General features: G+C 47.3%; 2 protein-coding genes across 5 annotated transcripts in view; one reads left to right on the forward strand and one right to left on the reverse strand.

Annotated features, from left to right (window-relative positions):
- Positions 1-200: 200 nt before the first annotated feature.
- Positions 201-4,853, reverse strand: PINLYP (phospholipase A2 inhibitor and LY6/PLAUR domain containing). 2 transcript variants are annotated; one of them, XM_049900125.1, is made up of 6 exons: positions 4,515-4,853; positions 4,039-4,184; positions 2,825-2,941; positions 984-1,136; positions 638-781; positions 201-437 (listed from the first exon to the last, which is right to left on the reverse strand). In XM_049900125.1, the coding sequence occupies exons 2-6, from the start codon at positions 4,106-4,108 to the stop codon at positions 283-285; spliced, it is 639 nt and encodes a 212-aa protein (XP_049756082.1). In that variant the 5' UTR covers positions 4,109-4,184; positions 4,515-4,853; the 3' UTR covers positions 201-282. The 2 variants fall into 2 exon arrangements, with proteins under 2 accessions (XP_049756082.1, XP_049756081.1); XM_049900124.1 differs by having other exon boundaries at positions 4,478-4,853.
- Positions 4,854-5,156: 303 nt separating this feature from the next.
- Positions 5,157-18,204, forward strand: part of XRCC1 (X-ray repair cross complementing 1) — a 41,898-nt gene continuing 28,850 nt past the window's right edge. For 2 of the 3 annotated variants that reach the window (XM_049900098.1, XM_049900099.1), the window contains exons 1-2: positions 5,157-5,294; positions 5,716-5,808. In XM_049900098.1, coding sequence (XP_049756055.1) covers positions 5,244-5,294; positions 5,716-5,808 — 144 coding nt within the window. In that variant the 5' untranslated portion in view covers positions 5,157-5,243. The other variant, XM_049900100.1, reaches the window with a different exon arrangement.

Consider the following 18,204-nt stretch of genomic DNA (forward strand, 5'->3'; position numbering starts at 1 on the left):
TTAATCTGTCAAATGGGGTTAATGTCAACTTCATACAGTTATTGTGAGAATGAAAGCTCAGCAGAGGGGCCCGGCAGGGAATAACTGGTTAATAAAAGGCACAGCCTTCTCTCTCTTCCTCACAAAGGGAGAGTACCCAAGGGCTGAGAGGCCTATTTTTCTATTCTTGGTCACATCACAAAGAATCGAGCCTTGCTCTGCTAACATTTTAATTTACAGGCACATGGAGGAACTGCAGGCTGGGAACAAATGGCGGCCTCAAGCCACCTATTCCTCAGTTCTTCACTCAGCCCTGCCAGGAGGCTGGGGTGCTGGAAGGCAGTCTGCTCGGTGGAGGAAGTAGAGATAGGAGGCTGAGGGCACCTCAGACCCAGCCTTGGTGTAGCACGCACTCTCTGTAGCACAGCCCCGAGTGGCAAATTTGGTGTTGATGATTCCTGGGGAAGAGATTTCAGATTAGAGACAGGGCCCCCAACCCTTACACCCCAGCCCACTATCTTCTTCACAACCTAGGAGTCCTGGATCCCAGCAACCTCCTCTCCTAGTTCTCTGGAGCCCCCTTATTCCCTGGAGCCCAGAAGTCTGGGCCTCCAATTCCGAGGCCCCCTCCTCCTCCAGTGACCCAGGTGCTCCTCACCAGCCTGCACATTGCCAGCAAAGTAGATGCAGTGGGTCTCCTGGCCAACACAGCGGGCTGCCTGGGTCCCAGGACAAGTCTCCTGGAAGGGCGCAATGCAGGCTGGGCACTGGAGGCCATTCTCGGTTCGATTGTTTTGGGGAGCTGGGGGGAGTGCAAGGTGAACAAGGACATTAAAGCCCATCCCCCAACCACACAACCACTCTGGGGGATACAGAGCCACCACGTATTTTACATGTGGGGAGTCTGAGGCTCTGTGCAAGTAAGGTGCTTGCCAGATGTCACCACACAGCTCTTGGGACAGGGCTAGAAGGGGCTCCCTGCGCGGGCCAGGGTAGATGCTTACAGGGTATGGAGCCTTGATTGCAGCCATCGCTCTGGCAGCAGTATGCATTGGAAACCATGTAGTCCTTGGGGCCCATGGTGGTGGACACAAAGCCGGAGTAGCAGTCTTTGAACTTCATGCAGGCCTTGTAGGTGTTCACCGACTGACGTCCCTCTGTGGGGTGGAGGATGGAATAAGGGGCTGGGCAAGGCATTTGGCCACACCCAGCCTCGAGGGCTCTTCTAACCCTACCCGCCCCCACCAGCAACTGCCTGGGACAATCTCTTCCAGCCCCAAATCTATACCCCCTTATCTGCCTGGGGTGGTCTCTTGCAGCCCTCTAAAGCCATACGCCTGGTCCGCCTGGGTATACTTTGGAGTGGCATGTTAGGAAGCCCTCCCTACTCATTGCCTAGGCCGCATTAGGTCTTTGGGGGTCTACTGCAGCTCTCCATTGCCAACTCCCCAGGTGCCTGCTTGACATGGTCTCTTTCAAACCACTCCACTGCCATCCTTCTCTCCTGTCCAGCCTGTAGTGGGCTTTTTCAGGCCGTTTAATGGTTACCCCCCATGTCTTCTTGAGGTGGTCTCTTCCAGCCTCAGAACTTTCGCCCTCTGCGCCTGGGGGGGTCACTTCCAACAAACCCTGGGATACTGCACACTCCCGCCCCAACACCTGTGCCCCTACTCTGTCTAGGGCGGTCTCTTCCACACTCCCCCATGGTCCATCCCCAGGCCTCCCTTTGATGGTCTCTTGCTGCCCTCCTTCCAGCTCAATCCAGTGGTTTCCCTTCTTTCTCTCACTCCCAAGGGTGACTTTTCTCCAGCTCCCTTCAACACCCCTTCAGGGTCTATATCTTCCCCTATCTGCTGTGGTTGCTCTCCTCAAGCCTTTCAAGTCCTTTCTGCCACCAGCCAACGTTTGCTGCGTGGGTGGGACTGCATGCAATCTTCTAGCCCAACTTTCTTATACAACTTTTCCTGTCAGGGTGGTTTCTTCCTACACGCAGGGTTACCCCTCATCTCCTGTCACAGCCTCTCCTCCTGCATCTTGCCCCATCTCTCCTCCTGTGAGGAATGGTCTCTTTCAGCTTTGAAAGAAAATCCCCCCCCCCCCCAGTGGTCTATTCCATTGGTGTTCTTTCAGCCTTTCTCAGGTCTGGAATGGTCTCTTCCATTTAAGTCATGCTCCCCCTCTTCCTTCCATTTCATTCTTCGTCCCCAGTCCCCCCCCTTAGGATGATTTTCTCCATAATTCGTAGTTATCGTCCCCCCCCGTCTGGAATGGTCTCTCCCTCTCTCCCTCTACCCCAACATCATCTCTCCTCCTCCTGTCAGAAATGGTCTCCCCGACATCCCTGAGGTGGTCTCTTCAAGACATCTTTTGGTCGATTCCTCCCTCTTGTCCAAAATGGTCTCTTCCCTGATCACGTTCCTCGGACCTTCTCCCAGTCTCTTCCTTCTTCTCTATCACCCTCCCGTTCTCCTTGCCTATTAGATTCTTCCACTGTATTTCTCTGTTCCTCCTTGTCCTTTCCTCACCCCCTCCCGCCTAAGAAAGTCTCTTTAAGCCCTCCCCCATAGCCATCTTCTTTTGGAGTTGCTCGTTTTTTAAAAATCTAAAAATGGCTTGTGTCTCCATTCAGTTGTCCTCCCTCCACCTTGTGATGGTTGTTTCCTCTTGCCTACCCCATCCAAATTTCTTCTCACGCCTCACCCTGCTTGCGAACTGGGATGACCCCTCCCGCACCGCCCCCCCCCACGCCCCGCTTCCGCCTGGTGGTATCTTTTTCCCACCCTGAAGGTTCTCCCCCAGCCCCCTAGCTATGGTCAGAAGCCCTGCAAAAGCCCTGCGTTCGTACTTGTGCTCGACTCCCCCACGACGACTACGCACGCGTCCTTGCCATCCTCGCATGTCTTCATTTTTCCGTTGCACGTGGGCCCAGGGCCCTTGCACACCTCACAGCTTAGTGGGCATCCTATAGGGTAGAGATCGGGGCTGTAGTCATGGGCGGTGCGATTAGTGGGCCACGACTCCCACTTCGGAGTCCCGAGGGAGATGGGGGCAGGGTTTGAGGGAGGAAGGGACTGGATTTCTGGTCCTGAGGAAGGTCCAAGGCCCAGACTGATGGGTCTTGAGAGAGGCTGGTGTCTCTCTGGTTTTTCATGGGTGGGACATTGCTGCGTGTCCGGGGACCTGTCCAGAACTCTGACAGGAACGCGGTGATGATGTCACCAAAGCTGCTCCCAGGGCAGGAAGCGACTCCACCGTGAAGCCTGTTACCTAATTACAAGGCTGGGGGCTTTGGAGGACAGGATCCGCAGAGAAAGCTCAGAGCTGGGAGGGTTCGTACTGAAGGCTTTCATGAAGTTTCAGGTTCAGCTGGTTCAAGGGTTTGGAGCCCTCCCACTTGCAGATACAACTTAGGTCTTGCAAACAGTAGGAGCTCAGGCAGCGGTACCTGAAGCTGGAGTTTGCCTCCAGTCCAAGGAGGGAGAGTGAGGACCAGGAGGGCTGGGGGCATGGACCCCTTAGTGTTGACAGAGGAGGGGCTGGGGGCCCAGACACCTGGGTCATGGAGAAAGTGGGGCTGGTGTCCAGACTCCTGAGTCTGAGGAAGGAGGGGCCTGGGATGCTGGGTCTGAGGGAGAAGAGGGCTGGGGGGCTGGACCCTTGGGTCTGAGGGAAAAGGGGGCCTGAAGTTATTAAGAGTCCAGGGAAAAAGGAGCTCTCTCTCATTCATATTCTCTCTCTTAATTAAAAAAACAAAAACAAAACAAAAAAACCCTTTCTAGTCATGCTCTCATCTGATTTTCTAGAATTTGGATGTGTTGCTTTGGGACCCTACCTAAGGGAAAGAGGATTCAGAGCCCATCAAGCCCCCTTCTCTCTCAGGGGTCCAGTCATATGAGCATTTCTTCCCTTGGGGCCCCAGACTCTCTGTTAGTGTCTGCCTCCTCCATGAGTCTGTATCCCTGGGTACCCCACTTTACCCCCTGAGGACATTTGCTGAATGTTCTTTTATAGTCCCTGCTTTCCTGAGGGTCCCAGGAGTCCAGGGCCCCAGTCACTCACCGAGACCCAGAAGGGTGCAGAGCAGCGTGAAGGTCAGCAGGAAGGCCCTGGGTCCAGCAGAGGTCCTCATGGTGTGTGAACCTGTAGTCCCGTGTCCCCAGCCCTTATAGGAAGCTGAGGAGGGGCGGGTCCAGACCCACCTTCACCTGCGGTGAGAAGGAGCTGAGGTCAGATTGAGCCCAGGGCAGGTCTCTGCAGCCCCCGGGTAGGGGAGGTGCAACTAGCATCCAAAAGGTATCCAGGCATCTGGTGCCCAGCCCCCTCCTCCACTGGAATCCCGGGAGTCTGGGGTTCCAGCACCCTCTTCCATCAGGACCCAAGAGATCACTTTCCCATTTTTCACACCCACATCTTCTTTACTCAAAGCCCAAGGTCTGAGTGGGGTCACTGTATTCCCTGTGGGTGCGAAGCAGCTACAAGGACTGGGATCCCCTCTCACCTTCCCAAGGAGGCACCTAGCATGGGTGGGGCCCCACCTGGGAGTGCCCAGCATGTCCATGCTTGTTCTGCAGGACCCAGGCGACTTGTCCTCCTTCCCTTTTCCTTCTAGCACTTGGCTCATGCTCCCTTCTTTATGTCCGGGCTTTCTCTGGCGCCGACCCCGTCCAGGGCTGCACGCCTGGGTCTGTTGCGGACCGAACAGAGGGGTGCCTGTCCGCGGCTAGCGTGGGCGTGGCAGGAGACAGATGCTCACAGGTCACATTGGGGAACTGAGGCGTGGGTGGGAGTACTCTAAGCTGTGTGTGCGTGTGTGTGTGCGTGTAGCCAAGGGAGCCGATTAGGCTCCCCGCGAAAATCCAACTCAGGTTGGCTGTCTTGTGTTTAGGCTTCAGTTTGGGCGGTGATCGCATTGTCCAATGAGAATGGCGAATTTCTCCTGGGGACCAATCCCGGAGGCCGCTCCAGTTGCTAGGCGCCCAGGAAGCAGGATGTAAACGTCACCGGGAGGAGAGGTTAGAGCAGTGGGGTCAGAGAGAGGCGGGGCTAGAGAAAAGCTTGTTGCTGGGTCCTCGCCACTCCGCGCCTTAAAGGCGCAACTGAGCATGCGCAATGTCGACGCGGGCGCCGGCGCGCCGCAGTTTGAAAGGCCCGAGCCTTGCGCGCTTGCGTACTGAAGCCCGTGCAGAGGAGCGCCCCCACCCTCCCCGCCCCCAAACCCAGGCCCACTTGCCTCCTTCGGGCCAGGCGAAGGCCACGACTTTGACATGCCGGAGATCCGCCTCCGTCATGTCGTGTCCTGCAGCAGCCAGGACTCGGTGAGGGGCCGGCGTGGGGGAGGTTGGAAGACGTAAGGAGATTAATGAGGGGTGCTCTACAAGAACCTTTGGGGGTGTAACAAGGAACTTCAGGAAGGTCTAAGCAGAAAAAAAGCCAAGGGTAAATTTCCAGGAGGGTCTAAGTGAACTCTGGGAGAGATGTGGGATAGAGGAACTTCCGGGCGTCTGTGGAGTTTCCGGAGAGAAAAGGAGCAATAGGGGAACTTTCTCGGGAGAGCCTGGAGGTGAACTTCTAGAGGAGAAGGTTGTAGAGGAAACTCAAGGCAGGGTGTGGGGGGATTAACAGAGGAACTTACATCTGGGGGATCGCAGAGAGCTTGGAAGGATTCGGAGAAATAATCTGAGAGCTGAGCCTAGCTCTCATCTCAGTGCCATAACCCTCTCCCATTCTTGTCCCTAGACCCACTGTGCAGAAAACCTTCTCAAGGCGGACACTTACCGGAAATGGCGGGCAGCCAAGGCAGGCGAGAAGACCATCTCTGTGGTCCTCCAGGTGACCCTGCCCTCTCCCCACCTTCGTCTCACCAGAAGTCTGGAGACCCAGGGTCCAGGCTCAGCTCTTGAGTCAGCTGGCAGTGCACTGAGTCACTTTCCCTTCTGGGCCTCAGCTTCCTTACCCCGAAAATGGGTTGTGTGATCCCTGTGCCCCACAGCATAGAAGAAAAGAGACCCAAGAACTAGGCCAGAGATGACCATGGCATCAGGATGTGGCCCTGGTAGGTTGCTTCCACATTCCGGGCCTTATTTTCCTCAATGGGAACAGAGTGAATTATTGCCATGTATCCTGACTACTAAGGTCAGTGGACTCAGCGCAGGAAGGTGTCCAGGAAGATCATTTATGCCAGTCAAGTCCGTTTTTAACAATGAGGAAACTGAGGTGTAGGAAGGGGAAGTGAAGTGACCAGTCTCAGCTACCATTTCTGGAGTGCTGGCTGGCGTTTTTCTGAGTACTTTTTGTACATGTTCTCACTGAATTCACTCCACAGTCCTGTGAGGTTATTAATGTTGTTAATGTTTTGCTATCACATTGATTCTGTCTCACGGCCACCGCATGTGTGCAAAGTATAATTGCTTCATAGGGTTTTCAAGGCTGTGACATTTCAGAAGCAGATGGCCAAGCCTGTCTCCTGAGGCAACTTTGGGTAGATTCGAACTGCCAACCTTTTAATTAGTAGTTGGGCACTTAACCATTTGTACCACTAAAACTTCCTGTGAGGTTGGAGGGAGGCAAATAGGAGAGAGCAGCTTGACCTGAGATAGTTACAGAATTCCACACAGGATGTTCTTGTCAGGAATACGAAAACGATGGGAGAAGAATGCCAAATGTGTATTAAGCATCGACTGTTTCACCTGCGTGATCTTGGTTTTCTGAGGCTGAGATTGTACTTACTGCTTTCTGTTTAGACACTTTCTTGATTTTGGCCACATTCCTTAGTTCTGAATGTGGGGGTGTTTGGGAAGGAATGTTGGGAAGGCTTGCATGATTGTATTTGACACTGAACAATCTTGGTCTCTGTATTGACCAGGGATTCTAAAAAAAACTTTGGGATCATAGAGCCTTTTGAGAATTCGATAGAAGCTGAGAATTCTCTTCCCAGGAAAAATACACAGACCCACAAAATTTCCTGAAACCCTAACATAATAATAATGAGCACTAACATTTATTTATGTTACAACCTGCCAATCACCGTTCTAAACACCTCATATGGATTGACTTGTTGAGTTCTTATAAAAAGCCCCGTGACCTAGGGTCTATTATTATCTCCATCTTGCAGATGAGGAAACTAAGGCCCAGAGAAGTTATGCAGCTGGCTCAAGAGTCAGTGTTTTAAATTGAGGGAGGTACAGCTTGCTCAGGATTTATTATCGGGACCTGAATTCATGCTCTCCCTCTTACTCACTCTCTGACCTCAGGCAAATGTTTCGTTTCTCTGAACCTGTTTTCTTATCTGTCCATTAGGAATAATAAGATCTAAGCCCAGGGTTGTTGTGAAAATTCAGTGACATAATGTCTGCAAGAGTGATCTGTCAACATGCAGGTGTTTGTGTAAGGGGTGGGATTTATGTTATTATTACTGGGTGATGATTCTCCTGGGCTTCCTTATGATCAGGTGACCCCAAGGGAAATCATGTTTGAGTTTGCATGTTGCAGTGGAAACACGGAGACTGGAGGCAGAAAAGACTGGACGTAGAGGGTGAGGAAGCAGGAGGAGCCAGATGAGGTACCAGGTTCTTTGGCTGGGAGACTGAGGGCAAGAGTGCAGCTGAAATGGGTTACCCAGAGAGAGAGCAGCTTGGGAAGGTGATGTGTTTGTTGGGACATCCAGGTTTGATATGACTTTGGGGCATTCATGGGGCAGCATCCAAGAGACAGTTAGGGATTGGATATGGAGCCAGAGCCAGAGGTGTGGGACTTGTCAGCACAGGGACAGGACCAGAAGGCCTGGGAGTAGATGGATTCGTTCATTCATATGTTCATGCATTTATTCAATAGGTATTTATTAAACACCTTCTGTAGAGTCAGAATCAACTTGACGGCAAGTGGTCATAGGCCACATGGAGACCCTGGGTGGTGTAAGAGGTTTATGTGCTCGGCTGGTAACCAAAAGGTTGGAGGTTTGAGTCTACCCAGAGGTGCCTCAAAAGAAAAGCCTGGCGATCTTCTTCCAAAAAATCAGCCATTGAAAACCCTATGAAGCACAGTTCCACTCTGACCATCAGTTGGAATCAACTCAATGGCAGCTGGTACTGACACCATAGACCACGCACTGTTTTGGGTGTTGGGCTTTAGAACAGCGGACAGCACAAGCCGAAAGGTATCTCAGGCCTTGTGGGGCTTTCATATTGGCAGGGAAAGACAGACAAACAAGTCGATAAGTAAAATATATGTCAGATGATGAGTGCTGTGGGGGAAAATTAAGGTTGAAGGCAATAGTGCTCAGGAGAGGAGGGCGGTGGTCGATGGTTTTTATTCAAATGGTGGGATTGTGAAGGCCTCCCTGAGAAGGTGACATTTGAGCAGAGTGAACTACGCAGATATCTGCCTAAGAACATTCCAGGTAATTGTTAGTTGCTGTCGAGTCGATTCCCAAGTCATGGCGACCTCATGTATGACAGAATGAAATGCTGCCCGGTCGTGCACCATCTTCACGATCACTGATATGGTTGAGTCCGTTGTTGAGGCTGCTGTACATTTTGAGTGCCTTCCAATCCAGCACAATATCGGACAGTATTCAGTTGTGATCCATAGAGTTTTCATTGGTTGTTTTTCAGAAGTCGATCGCCAGGCCTTTCTTCCTAGTCTGTCTTAGTCTGGAAGCTCCATTGAAACAGGTCCACCATGGGTGACCCTGCTGCTATTTGAAATACCGGTGGTATAGCTTCCAGTGTCATAACACAGAAGCCACCACAGTATGACAGACTGACAGATGGTGGATTCCAGGTGGAGGGAGTAGCAGAAACAGACTGTGGGGGCTTGTGCCTGGCGCATTGCAGGAACAGCAAGGAGGCCAGTGTGGCTGGAATGGAGTTAGCCTGGGGGAGAGAGGTGGGAGATGAGCTAATGTGGTAGGGGTGGAGCTGCCGAACACGTTTGGCCTGGAGCACCATTGAAGGACCTTGGCTTTGACTCTGAGAAGGAGCCACCAGAGGGCTCTGAGCAGAGGGGGAACGGGATGTGATTTTGGTGTTCATGGTATCCCTGTTTTCTGGGTTGAAAGTAGGCCGCAGCAGGCAAGGGCGGAAGCAGGGAGACCAGCATTGCCACGGTTGTCACCTTCTCTCTTTGGAAAATCTGATTGCAGGTGGTGGCTGCCAACATTAGGGGCGACTCCCTGCTGAATGCCAGTTTTGGTTCTTTTGAAGTGTGTGATAAGGCAGAAATATTTGGACACAAGACACGAAGGCTAATCTGGGTTTCTCTCCTGCCCTGTATTTGCTCCTGCCAACAGTATTATGTAACATCCGGAAATTACCCATGGGGTTCAGCCCTCTGCTTGTCATATCCCCACACACACCTTTTTTTGGCCAGGAGGTTCTGCCATCAACCTGTTCACCTGCTCCCAGGAGGAGAGAAGTTCTAACCTCTACTCTAACCACTCCTGGGCTGGAAGGGATAGTTAGGAGGTGGTCCAGGTGTAATACGTGCACCTCACTGGGGGTGAGTTCAAGTTGTGCAAACACCTTTTTATATTCTTCACAATGCTTAGAGCAATGCAATGCGTGTTATGGACATCTTTGTTGAATAAATGAATGAAAAAAATCAAACTGTACACTTTAAGATGAGTACATTTTTGTATATGATGCGTGGTTTACCTCAATTAAAAAAAAAAAAAAGATCCCAGTCAGATGTTGCTCAGGGGGGACTGAGCCAAGGCTGAGGCGTGGCCATCTGATTAGATGCCTGGAATATGTGTAGTTTGGAGATTGTTTCACGTGACTGGGAAGGGATGAGTTTTGAACCCTTGTTCCATTAAGTTGAAGAATTTGCATAAGGGTGTGTAGCGAGGGAGAGGAACAGTCTGGGGTGTGGGTGCATGGGGAAGCTGGACCCAACAAAAAGGCCTGATGACATCTGCATATTAGCCCCAAGTGTCCCAGGCATTTTCCTGCTGCTCACCCCATTCTGCCATGGAATAGCCATCCTGTGGATGTGGCTGGGCAAGGAACTCTGCATCCCGGGCTGCTGGCTTCGCTCCTGTTGAAGGTTTGAAAGTGGAACTTTTTTTTTTTTTAATTAACTTTTATTAAGCTTCAAGTGAACATTTACAAATCCAATCAGTCTGTCACATGTAAGTTTACATACATCTTACTCCCTTCTCCCACTTGCTCTCCCCCTATTGAGTCAGCCCTTTCAGTCTCTCATTTCGTGCCAATTTTGCCATCTTCCCTCTCTCTCTATCTTCCCATCCCCCCTCCAGTCAAGAGTTGCCAACACACTCTCCAGTGTCCACCTGATTTAATTAGCTCACTCTTCATCAGCATCTCTCTCCCCCCAGCTGACCAGTCCCTTTCATGTCTGATGAGTTGTCTTCGGGGATGGTTCCTGTCCTGTGCCAACAGAAGGTCTGGGGAGCATTGCCGCCGGGATTTCTCTAGTCTCAGTCAGACCATTAAGTATGGTCTTTTTATGAGAATTTGGGGTCTGCATCCCACTGATCTCCTGCTCCCTCAGGAGTTGTCTGTTGTGCTCCCTGACAGGGCAGTCATCGATTGTGGCCGGGCACCAACTAGTTCTTCTGGTCTCAGGATGATGTAGGTCTCTGGTTCATGTGACCCTTTCTGTCTCTTGGGTTCTTAGTTGTCGTGTGACTTTGGTGTTCTTCATTTTCCTTTGCTCCAGGTGGGTTGAGACCAATTGATGCATCTTAGATGGCCACTTGTTAGCATTTAGGACCCCAGACACCACATTTCAAAGTGGGATGCAGAATGTTTTCATAATAGAATTATTTTGCCAATTGACTTAGAAGTCCCCTCAAACCATGTTCCCCAGACCCCCGCCCTTGCTCCGCTGACCTTTGAAGCTTTCATTTTATCCCAGAAACCTCTTTGCTTTTAGTCCAGTCCAATTGGGCTGACCTTCCTTGTATTGAGTGTTGTCTTTCCCTTCACCCAAAGCAGTTCTTATCTACTAATTAGTAAGAAACCCTCTCCCTCCCTCCCTCCCTCCCTCCCCCCTTTGTAACCACAAAAGTATGTGTTCTTCTCCGTTTTTTCTATTTCTCAAGATCTTATAATAGTGGTCTTATACAATATTTGTCTTTTTGCCTCTGACTCATTTCGCTCAGCATAATGCCTTCCAGATTCCTCCATGTTATGAAATGTTTCAGAGATTCGTCACTGTTCTTTATCGATGCGTAGTATTCCATTGTGTGAATATACCACAATTTATTTACCCATTCATCCGTTGACGGACACCTTGGTTGCTTCCAGCTTTTTGCTATTGTAAACAGAGCTGCAGTAAACATGGGTGTGCATATATCTGTTTGTGTGAAGGCTCTTGTATCTCTAGGATATATTCCGAGGAGTGGGATTTCTGGGTTGTATGATAGTTCTATTTCTAACTGTTTAAGATAACGCCAGATGGATTTCCAAAGTGGTTGTACCATTTTACATTCCCACCAGCAGTGTATGAGAGTTCCAATCTCTCCACAGCCTCTCCAACATTTATTATTTTGTGTTTTTTGGATTAATGCCATTCTAGTTGGTGTGAGATGGAATCTCATCGTAGTTTTAATTTGCATTTCTCTAATAGCTAATGATCTAGAGCATTTTCTCATGTATCTGTTGGCTGCCTGAATATCTTCTTTAGTGAAATGTGTGTTCATATCCTTTGCCCACTTCTTGATTGGGTTGTTTGTCTTTTTGTGGTTGAGTTTTGACAGAATCATGTAGATTTTAGAGATCAGGTGCTGGTCTGAGATGTCATAGCTGAAAATTCTTTCCCAGTCTGTAGGTGGTCTTTTTACTCTTTTGGTGAAGTCTTTAGATGAGCATAGGTGTTTGATTTTTAGGAGCTCCCAGTTATCGGGTTTCTCTTCATCATTTTTGGTGATGTTTTGTATTCTGTTTATGCCCTGTATTAGGGCTCCTAGGGTTGTCCCTATTTTTTCTTCCACGATCTTTATTGTTTTAGTCTTTATGTTTAGGTCTTTGATCCACTTGGAGTTAGTTTTTGTGCATGGTGTGAGGTATGGGTCCTGTTTCATTTTTTTGCAAATGGATATCCAGTTATGCCAGCACCATTTGTTAAAAAGACTATCTTTTCCCCAGTTAACGGACACTGGTCCTTTGTCAAATATCAGCTGCTCATACATGGATGGATTTATATCTGGGTTCTCAATTCTGTTCCATTGGTCTACGTGCCTGTTGTTGTACCAGTACCAGGCTGTTTTGACTACTGTGGCTGTATAATAGGTTCTGAAATCAGGTAGAGTGAGGCCTCCCACTTTCTTCTTCTTTTTCAGTAATGCTTTGCTTATCCGGGGGTTCTTTCCCTTCCATATGAAATTGGTGATTTGTTTCTCTATCCCCTTAAAATATGACATTGGAATTTGGATCGGAAGTGCGTTATATGTATAGATGGCTTTTGGTAGAATAGACATTTTTACTATGTTAAGCCTTCCTATCCATGAGCAGGGTATGTTTTTCCACTTAAGTATGTCCTTTTGAATTTCTTGTAGTAGAGCTTTGTAGTTTTCTTTGTATAGGTCTTTTACATCCTTGGTAAGATTTATTCCGAAGTATTTTATCTTTTTGGGGGCTACTGTGAATGGTATTGATTTGGTTATTTCCTCTTCAATGTTCTTTTTGTTGATGTAGAGGAATCCAAGTGATTTTTGTATGTTTATTTTATAACCTGAGACTCTGCCAAACTCTTCTATTAGTTTCAGTAGTTTTCTGGAGGATTCCTTAGGGTTTTCCATGTATACGATCATGTCATCTGCAAATACTGATAGCTTTACTTCCTCCTTGCCAATCCGGATAGGCTTTATTTCTTTGTCTAGCCTAATTGCCCTGGCTAGGACTTCAAGTAAGATGTTGAATAAGAGTGGTGATAGAGGGCATCCTTGTCTGGTTCCCGTTCTCAAGGGAAATGCTTTCAGGTTCTCTCCATTTAGAGTGATATTGGCTGTTGGCTTTGCATAGGTGCCCTTTATTATGTTGAGGAATTTTCCTTCAATTCCTATTTTGGTAAGAGTTTTTATCATAAATCGGTGTTGGACTTTGTCAAATGCCTTTTCTGCATCAATTGATAAGATCATGTGGTTTTTGTCTTTTGTTTTATTTATGTGATGGATTACATTAATGGTTTTTCTGATATTAAACCAGTCTTGCATACCTGGTATAAATCCTACTTGATCAGGGTGAATTATTTTTTTGATGTGTTGTTGGATTCTATTGGCTAGAATTTTGTTGAGGATTTTTGCATCAATGTTCATGAGGGATATAGGTCTATAATTTTCTTTTTTTGTAGTGTCTTTACCTGGTTTTGGTATCAGGGAGATGGTGGCTTCATAGAACGAGTTGGGTAGTATTCCGTCTTTTTCTATGCTTTGAAATACCTTCAGTAGTAGTGGTGTTAAGTCTTCTCTGAAGGTTTGGTAGAACTCTGCAGTGAAGCCGTCCGGGCCAGGACTTTTTTTTGTTGGAAGTTTTTTGATTACCGTTTCAATCTCTTTTTTTGTTATGGGTCTATTTAGTTGTTCTACTTCTGAATGTGTTAGTTTAGGTAGGTAGTGTTTTTCCAGGAATTCATCCATTTCTTCTAGGTTTTCAAATTTGTTAGAGTACAGTTTTTCATAATAATCTGAAATGATTCTTTTAATTTCATTTGGTTCTGTTGTGATGTGGTCCGTCTTGTTTCTTATTCGGGTTATTTGTTTCCTTTCCTGTATTTCTTTAGTCAGTCTAGCCAATGGTTTATCAATTTTGTTAATTTTTTCAAAGAACCAGCTTTTGGCTTTGTTAATTCTTTCAATTGTTTTTCTGTTCTCTAATTCATTTAGTTCAGCTCTAATTTTTATTATTTGTTTTCTTCTGGTGCCTGATGGGTTCTTTTGTTGCTCACTTTCTATTTGTTCAAGTTGTAGGGACAGTTCTCTGCTTTTGGCTCTTTCTTCTTTTTGTATGTGCGCATTTATCGATATAAATTGGCCTCTGAGCACTGCTTTTGCTGTGTCCCAGAGGTTTTGATAGGAAGTATTTTCATTCTCGTTGCTTTCTAAGAATTTCCTTATTCCCTCCTTGATGTCTTCTATAACCCAGTCTTTTTTCAGGAGGGTATTGTTCATTTTCCAAGTATTTGATTTCTTTTCCCTAGTTTTTCTGTTATTGATTTCTAGTTTTATTGCCTTGTGGTCTGAGAAGATGCTTTGTAATATTTCGATGTTTTGGACTCTGCAAAGGTTTGTTTTATGACCTAATATGTGGTCTATTCTAGAGAATGTTCCATGTGTGCTAGAAAAAAAAGTATACTTTGCAGCAGTTGGGTGGAGAGTTCTGTATAAGTCAATGAGGTCAAGTTGGTTGATTGTTGTAATTAGGTCTTCCATGTCTCTATTGAGCTTCTTACTGGATGTCCTGTCCTTCTCCGAAAGTGGTGTGTTGAAGTCTCCTACTATAATTGTGGAGGTATCTATCTCACTTTTCAATTCTGTTAAAATCTGATTTATGTATCTTGCAGCCCTGTCATTGGGTGCATAAATATTTACTATGGTTATGTCTTCCTGATCAATTGTCCCTTTTATCATTATATAGTGTCCTTCTTTATCCTTTGTGGTGGATTTAAGTCTAAAGTCTATTTTGTCAGAAATTAATATTGCTACTCCTCTTCTTTTTTGCTTATTGTTTGCTTGATATATTTTTTTCCATCCTTTGAGTTTTAGTTTGTTTGTGTCTCTAAGTCTAAGGTGTATCTCTTGTAGGCAGCATATAGATGGATCGTGTTTCTTTATCCAGTCCGTGACTCTCTGTCTCTTTATTGGTGCATTTAGTCCATTTACATTCAGCATAATTATAGATAAATAAGTTTTTAGTGCTGTCATTTCGATGCCTTTTCATGTGTGTTGTTGGCCATTTCATTTTTCCACATGCTTTTTTGTGCTGAGACGTTTTTCTTAGTAGATTGTGAGATCCTCATGTTCATAATGTTTAACTTTATGTTAGTTGAGTCGTTAAACGTTTTTCTTGGCTTTTTTCTTGAGTTATGGAGTTGATATTCCTTTTTGTGGTTACCTTATTATTTACCCCTATTTTTCTAAGTAAAAACCTAACTTGTATCATTCTATATCGCCTTGTATCACTCTCCATCTGGCAGTTCATTGCCTCCTGTATTTAGTCCCTCTTTTTGATTATTGTGATCTTTTACCTATTGACTTCCATGATTCCCTGTTAATGTGTATTATTTTATTTATTTTTTTTTTAGAATTAATCTTAATTTGTTTGTTTTTGTGCTTTCCCTATTTGAGTTGATACCAGGACGTTCTGTTTTGTGACCTTGTATTGTGCTGGTACCTGATATTATTGGTCATCTGACCAAACAATCTTCTTTAGCATTTCTTGTAGCCTTGGTTTGGTTTTTGCAAATTCTCTAAACTTGTGTTTATCTGTAAATATCTTAATTTCTCCTTCATATTTCAGAGAGAGTTTTGCTGGATATATGATCCTTGGTTGGCAGTTTTTCTCCTTCAGTGCTCTGTATACGTCGTCCCATTCCCTTCTTGCCTGCATGGTTTCTGCTGAGTAGTCTGAACTTATTGATTCTCCCTTGAAGGAAACCTTTCTTTTCTCCCTGGCTGCTTTTAAAATTTTCTGTTTGTCTTTGGTTTTGGCAAGTTTGATGATAATATGTCTTGGTGTTTTTCTTTTTGGATCAATCTTAAATGGGGTTCGATGAGCATCTTGGATAGATATCCTTTCGTCTTTCATGAGGTCAGGGAAGTTTTCTGTCAGGAGTTCTTCAACTATTTTCTCTGTGTTTTCTGTCCCCTCTCCCTGTTCTGGAACTCCAATCACCTGCAGGTTATCCTTCTTGATAGAGTCCCACATGATTCTTAGGGTTTCTTCATTTTTTTAAATTCTTTTATCTGATTTTTTTTCAGCTATGTTGGTGTTGATTCCCTGGTCCTCCAGATGTCCCAGTCTGCATTCTAATTGCTCGAGTCTGCTCCTCTGACTTTCTATTGCGTTGTCTAATTCTGTAATTTTATTGTTAATCTTTTGGATTTCTACATGCTGTCTCTCTATGGATTCTTGCAACTTACTAATTTTTCCACTATGTTCTTGAATAATCTTTTTGAGTTCTTCAACAGTTTTATCAGTGTGTTCCTTGGCTTTTTTTGCAGTTAGCCTAATTTCATTTGTGATGTCTTTAAGCATTCTGTAAATTAGTTTTTTATATTCTGTGTCTGATAATTCCAGGATTGTATCTTCATTTGGGAAAGATTTTGATTCTTTTGTTTGGGGGGTTGGAGAAGCTGTCATGGTCTGCTTCTTTATGTGGTTTGATATGGACTGCTGTCTCCGAGCCATCACTGGGAAACTAGTTTTTCCAGAAAATCCGCTAAAAAAAAAATGCAGTCAGATCCCTATCAGAGTTCTCCCTCTGGCTCAGGCTATTCGGATGTTAATGGAGCCGCCTGGGGAGGGTGGGGGAGGGATCAGAGAGCTAGGAGTGTAGTACCTCAGAATATAGCCAGAGTTGCTTGTCTTACTTGGAATGACTCTTATATCTGAGATTTCCGTGGGGCGCGTCGCCTATATGTACTGGGTGTGTGGAGATTGCCCCCTGGGGGGTCTGGCCCGCTGGCGTCACGGTCAGATCCTCCGCTGTCAGCCCCACCCCCAAGGTTAAGGCTCCCCTACTGGGACGGTGCACTCCCGACTCCAAAAGCAGTTGCTGCCTCCCGGGGACTCCCCGTCCCATCAGCCACGTCGCGCGCCGCTCCTGTGAACCGGGTGGGCCCCCCCCCCCCCGCCCCGGGGTCAGCTCAGGAGAGCGGAGCAGCTCCCCGCGCCTGAGCCGCAACTGCGCGTCCCACCTGGGACGCCGCTCTCCCTGCTCCAAGACCAGCCACTGCCTCCCGGGGACTTCTTCCACCGGCTGCACCGCCACACCACCCGCGCGAACCGGTTGGGACCGCCCTGCGGTCAATTCAGGGAGATGGAGCTGCACCCCGTGCTCACGCCCCGCCCGCGCCCGCCAAAATCCCGGCGGGACGGCTCCCTGGCTGGGACGCTGCTCTCCCTGCTCCAAGACCAGTCACTGCCTCCCGGGGACTTCTACCACTGGCTGCGCCACCACGCCGCCCGCGCCAGTCGGTTGGGCTCCCTCCCGGGATGAGTTCAGGGGCTAGGGCTGGGCCCCTTGTCTGTGCCATCTGCCCCCCTGGGCTCTGCCCCAAATCGGGCTCCGAAGGTCACCTGACTGGTACGCTGGCTCCTGGCTCTGAAAACAATTGCTGTCTCCCCGTATTTGTTCGTTCTCCGTCTCTAAATCTGTGTTTGTTGTTCAGAGTTCGTAGATTGTTACGTATGTGATCGATTCACTTGTTTTTCCGAGTCTTTGTTGCAAGAGGGATCCGCGGTAGCGTCCACCTAGTCCGCCATCTTGGCCCCACCTCGAAAGTAGACCTTTTGCTTGCAGCTTTTGTTATTTATTGCTAATAACTGTCCTCACATACACACCTGTTTTAAGTGAATTGTCAGATAGTAAACTGTGTAAATTTTTTTTCCTTAGCAAATATCTCTATTTGGCCCTCATTCTTGAAAGACAGTTTTTTTCTCTTTTTTTTTTGTGCTTTAGATGGAGGTTTACAGAGCAAATTAGTTTCTCATTAAACAGTTAATACACATATTGTTTTGTGATATTGGTTGACAACCCCACGATGTGTCAACATTCTCCCCTTCCTGACTTTGGGTTCCTGTTAACTGCTTTCCTGTCCCCTCCTGCCTTCCCGTCCTTGCTCCTAGACTGGTGAGCCCATTTAGTCTCGTTTTTGTTTTATGGGCCTGTCTAATCTTTGGCTGAAGGGTGAGCCCCAGGAGTGACTTCAGTACTGAATTAAAAGGGTGTCCAGGGGCCATACTCTTTGGCTTTCTCCAGTTCTATCAGACCAGTAAGTCTGGTCTTTTTTTTTTGTGAGTTAGAATTTTGTTCCACATTTTTCTTCAGCTCTGTCCGGGACCATCTGTTGTGATCCCTGTCAGAGCAGTTGGTGGTGGTAGCCGCGGATCATCTAGTTGTGCTGGACTCCATGTGGTGGAGGCTGTGGTAGTTGTGGTCCATTATCCTTTGGACTAATCTCTTGAAAGGATAGTTTTCCTGGGTATACAATTTTAAGCTGACAGTTACTGGCTATTAGGAAATTGAGTTTATCCTTCCACTGTC

Source organism: Elephas maximus, chromosome 11 (assembly GCF_024166365.1).
Source record: "Elephas maximus indicus isolate mEleMax1 chromosome 11, mEleMax1 primary haplotype, whole genome shotgun sequence".
Lineage (NCBI taxonomy): Eukaryota > Metazoa > Chordata > Mammalia > Proboscidea > Elephantidae > Elephas > Elephas maximus.

Bases quoted from the DNA above. Each gene is read 5' to 3' on its own strand.
- PINLYP (XM_049900125.1), bottom strand. From the start codon at position 4,108: ATGAGGACCTCTGCTGGACCCAGGGCCTTCCTGCTGACCTTCACGCTG. The intron at 2,942-4,038 runs GTGAGTGACTGG...TCTACCCTATAG, and splicing joins CTGCACCCTTCTGGGTCTCG to GATGCCCACTAAGCTGTGAG. The intron at 782-983 runs GTAAGCATCTAC...CACTCCCCCCAG, and splicing joins CAATCAAGGCTCCATACCCT to CTCCCCAAAACAATCGAACC.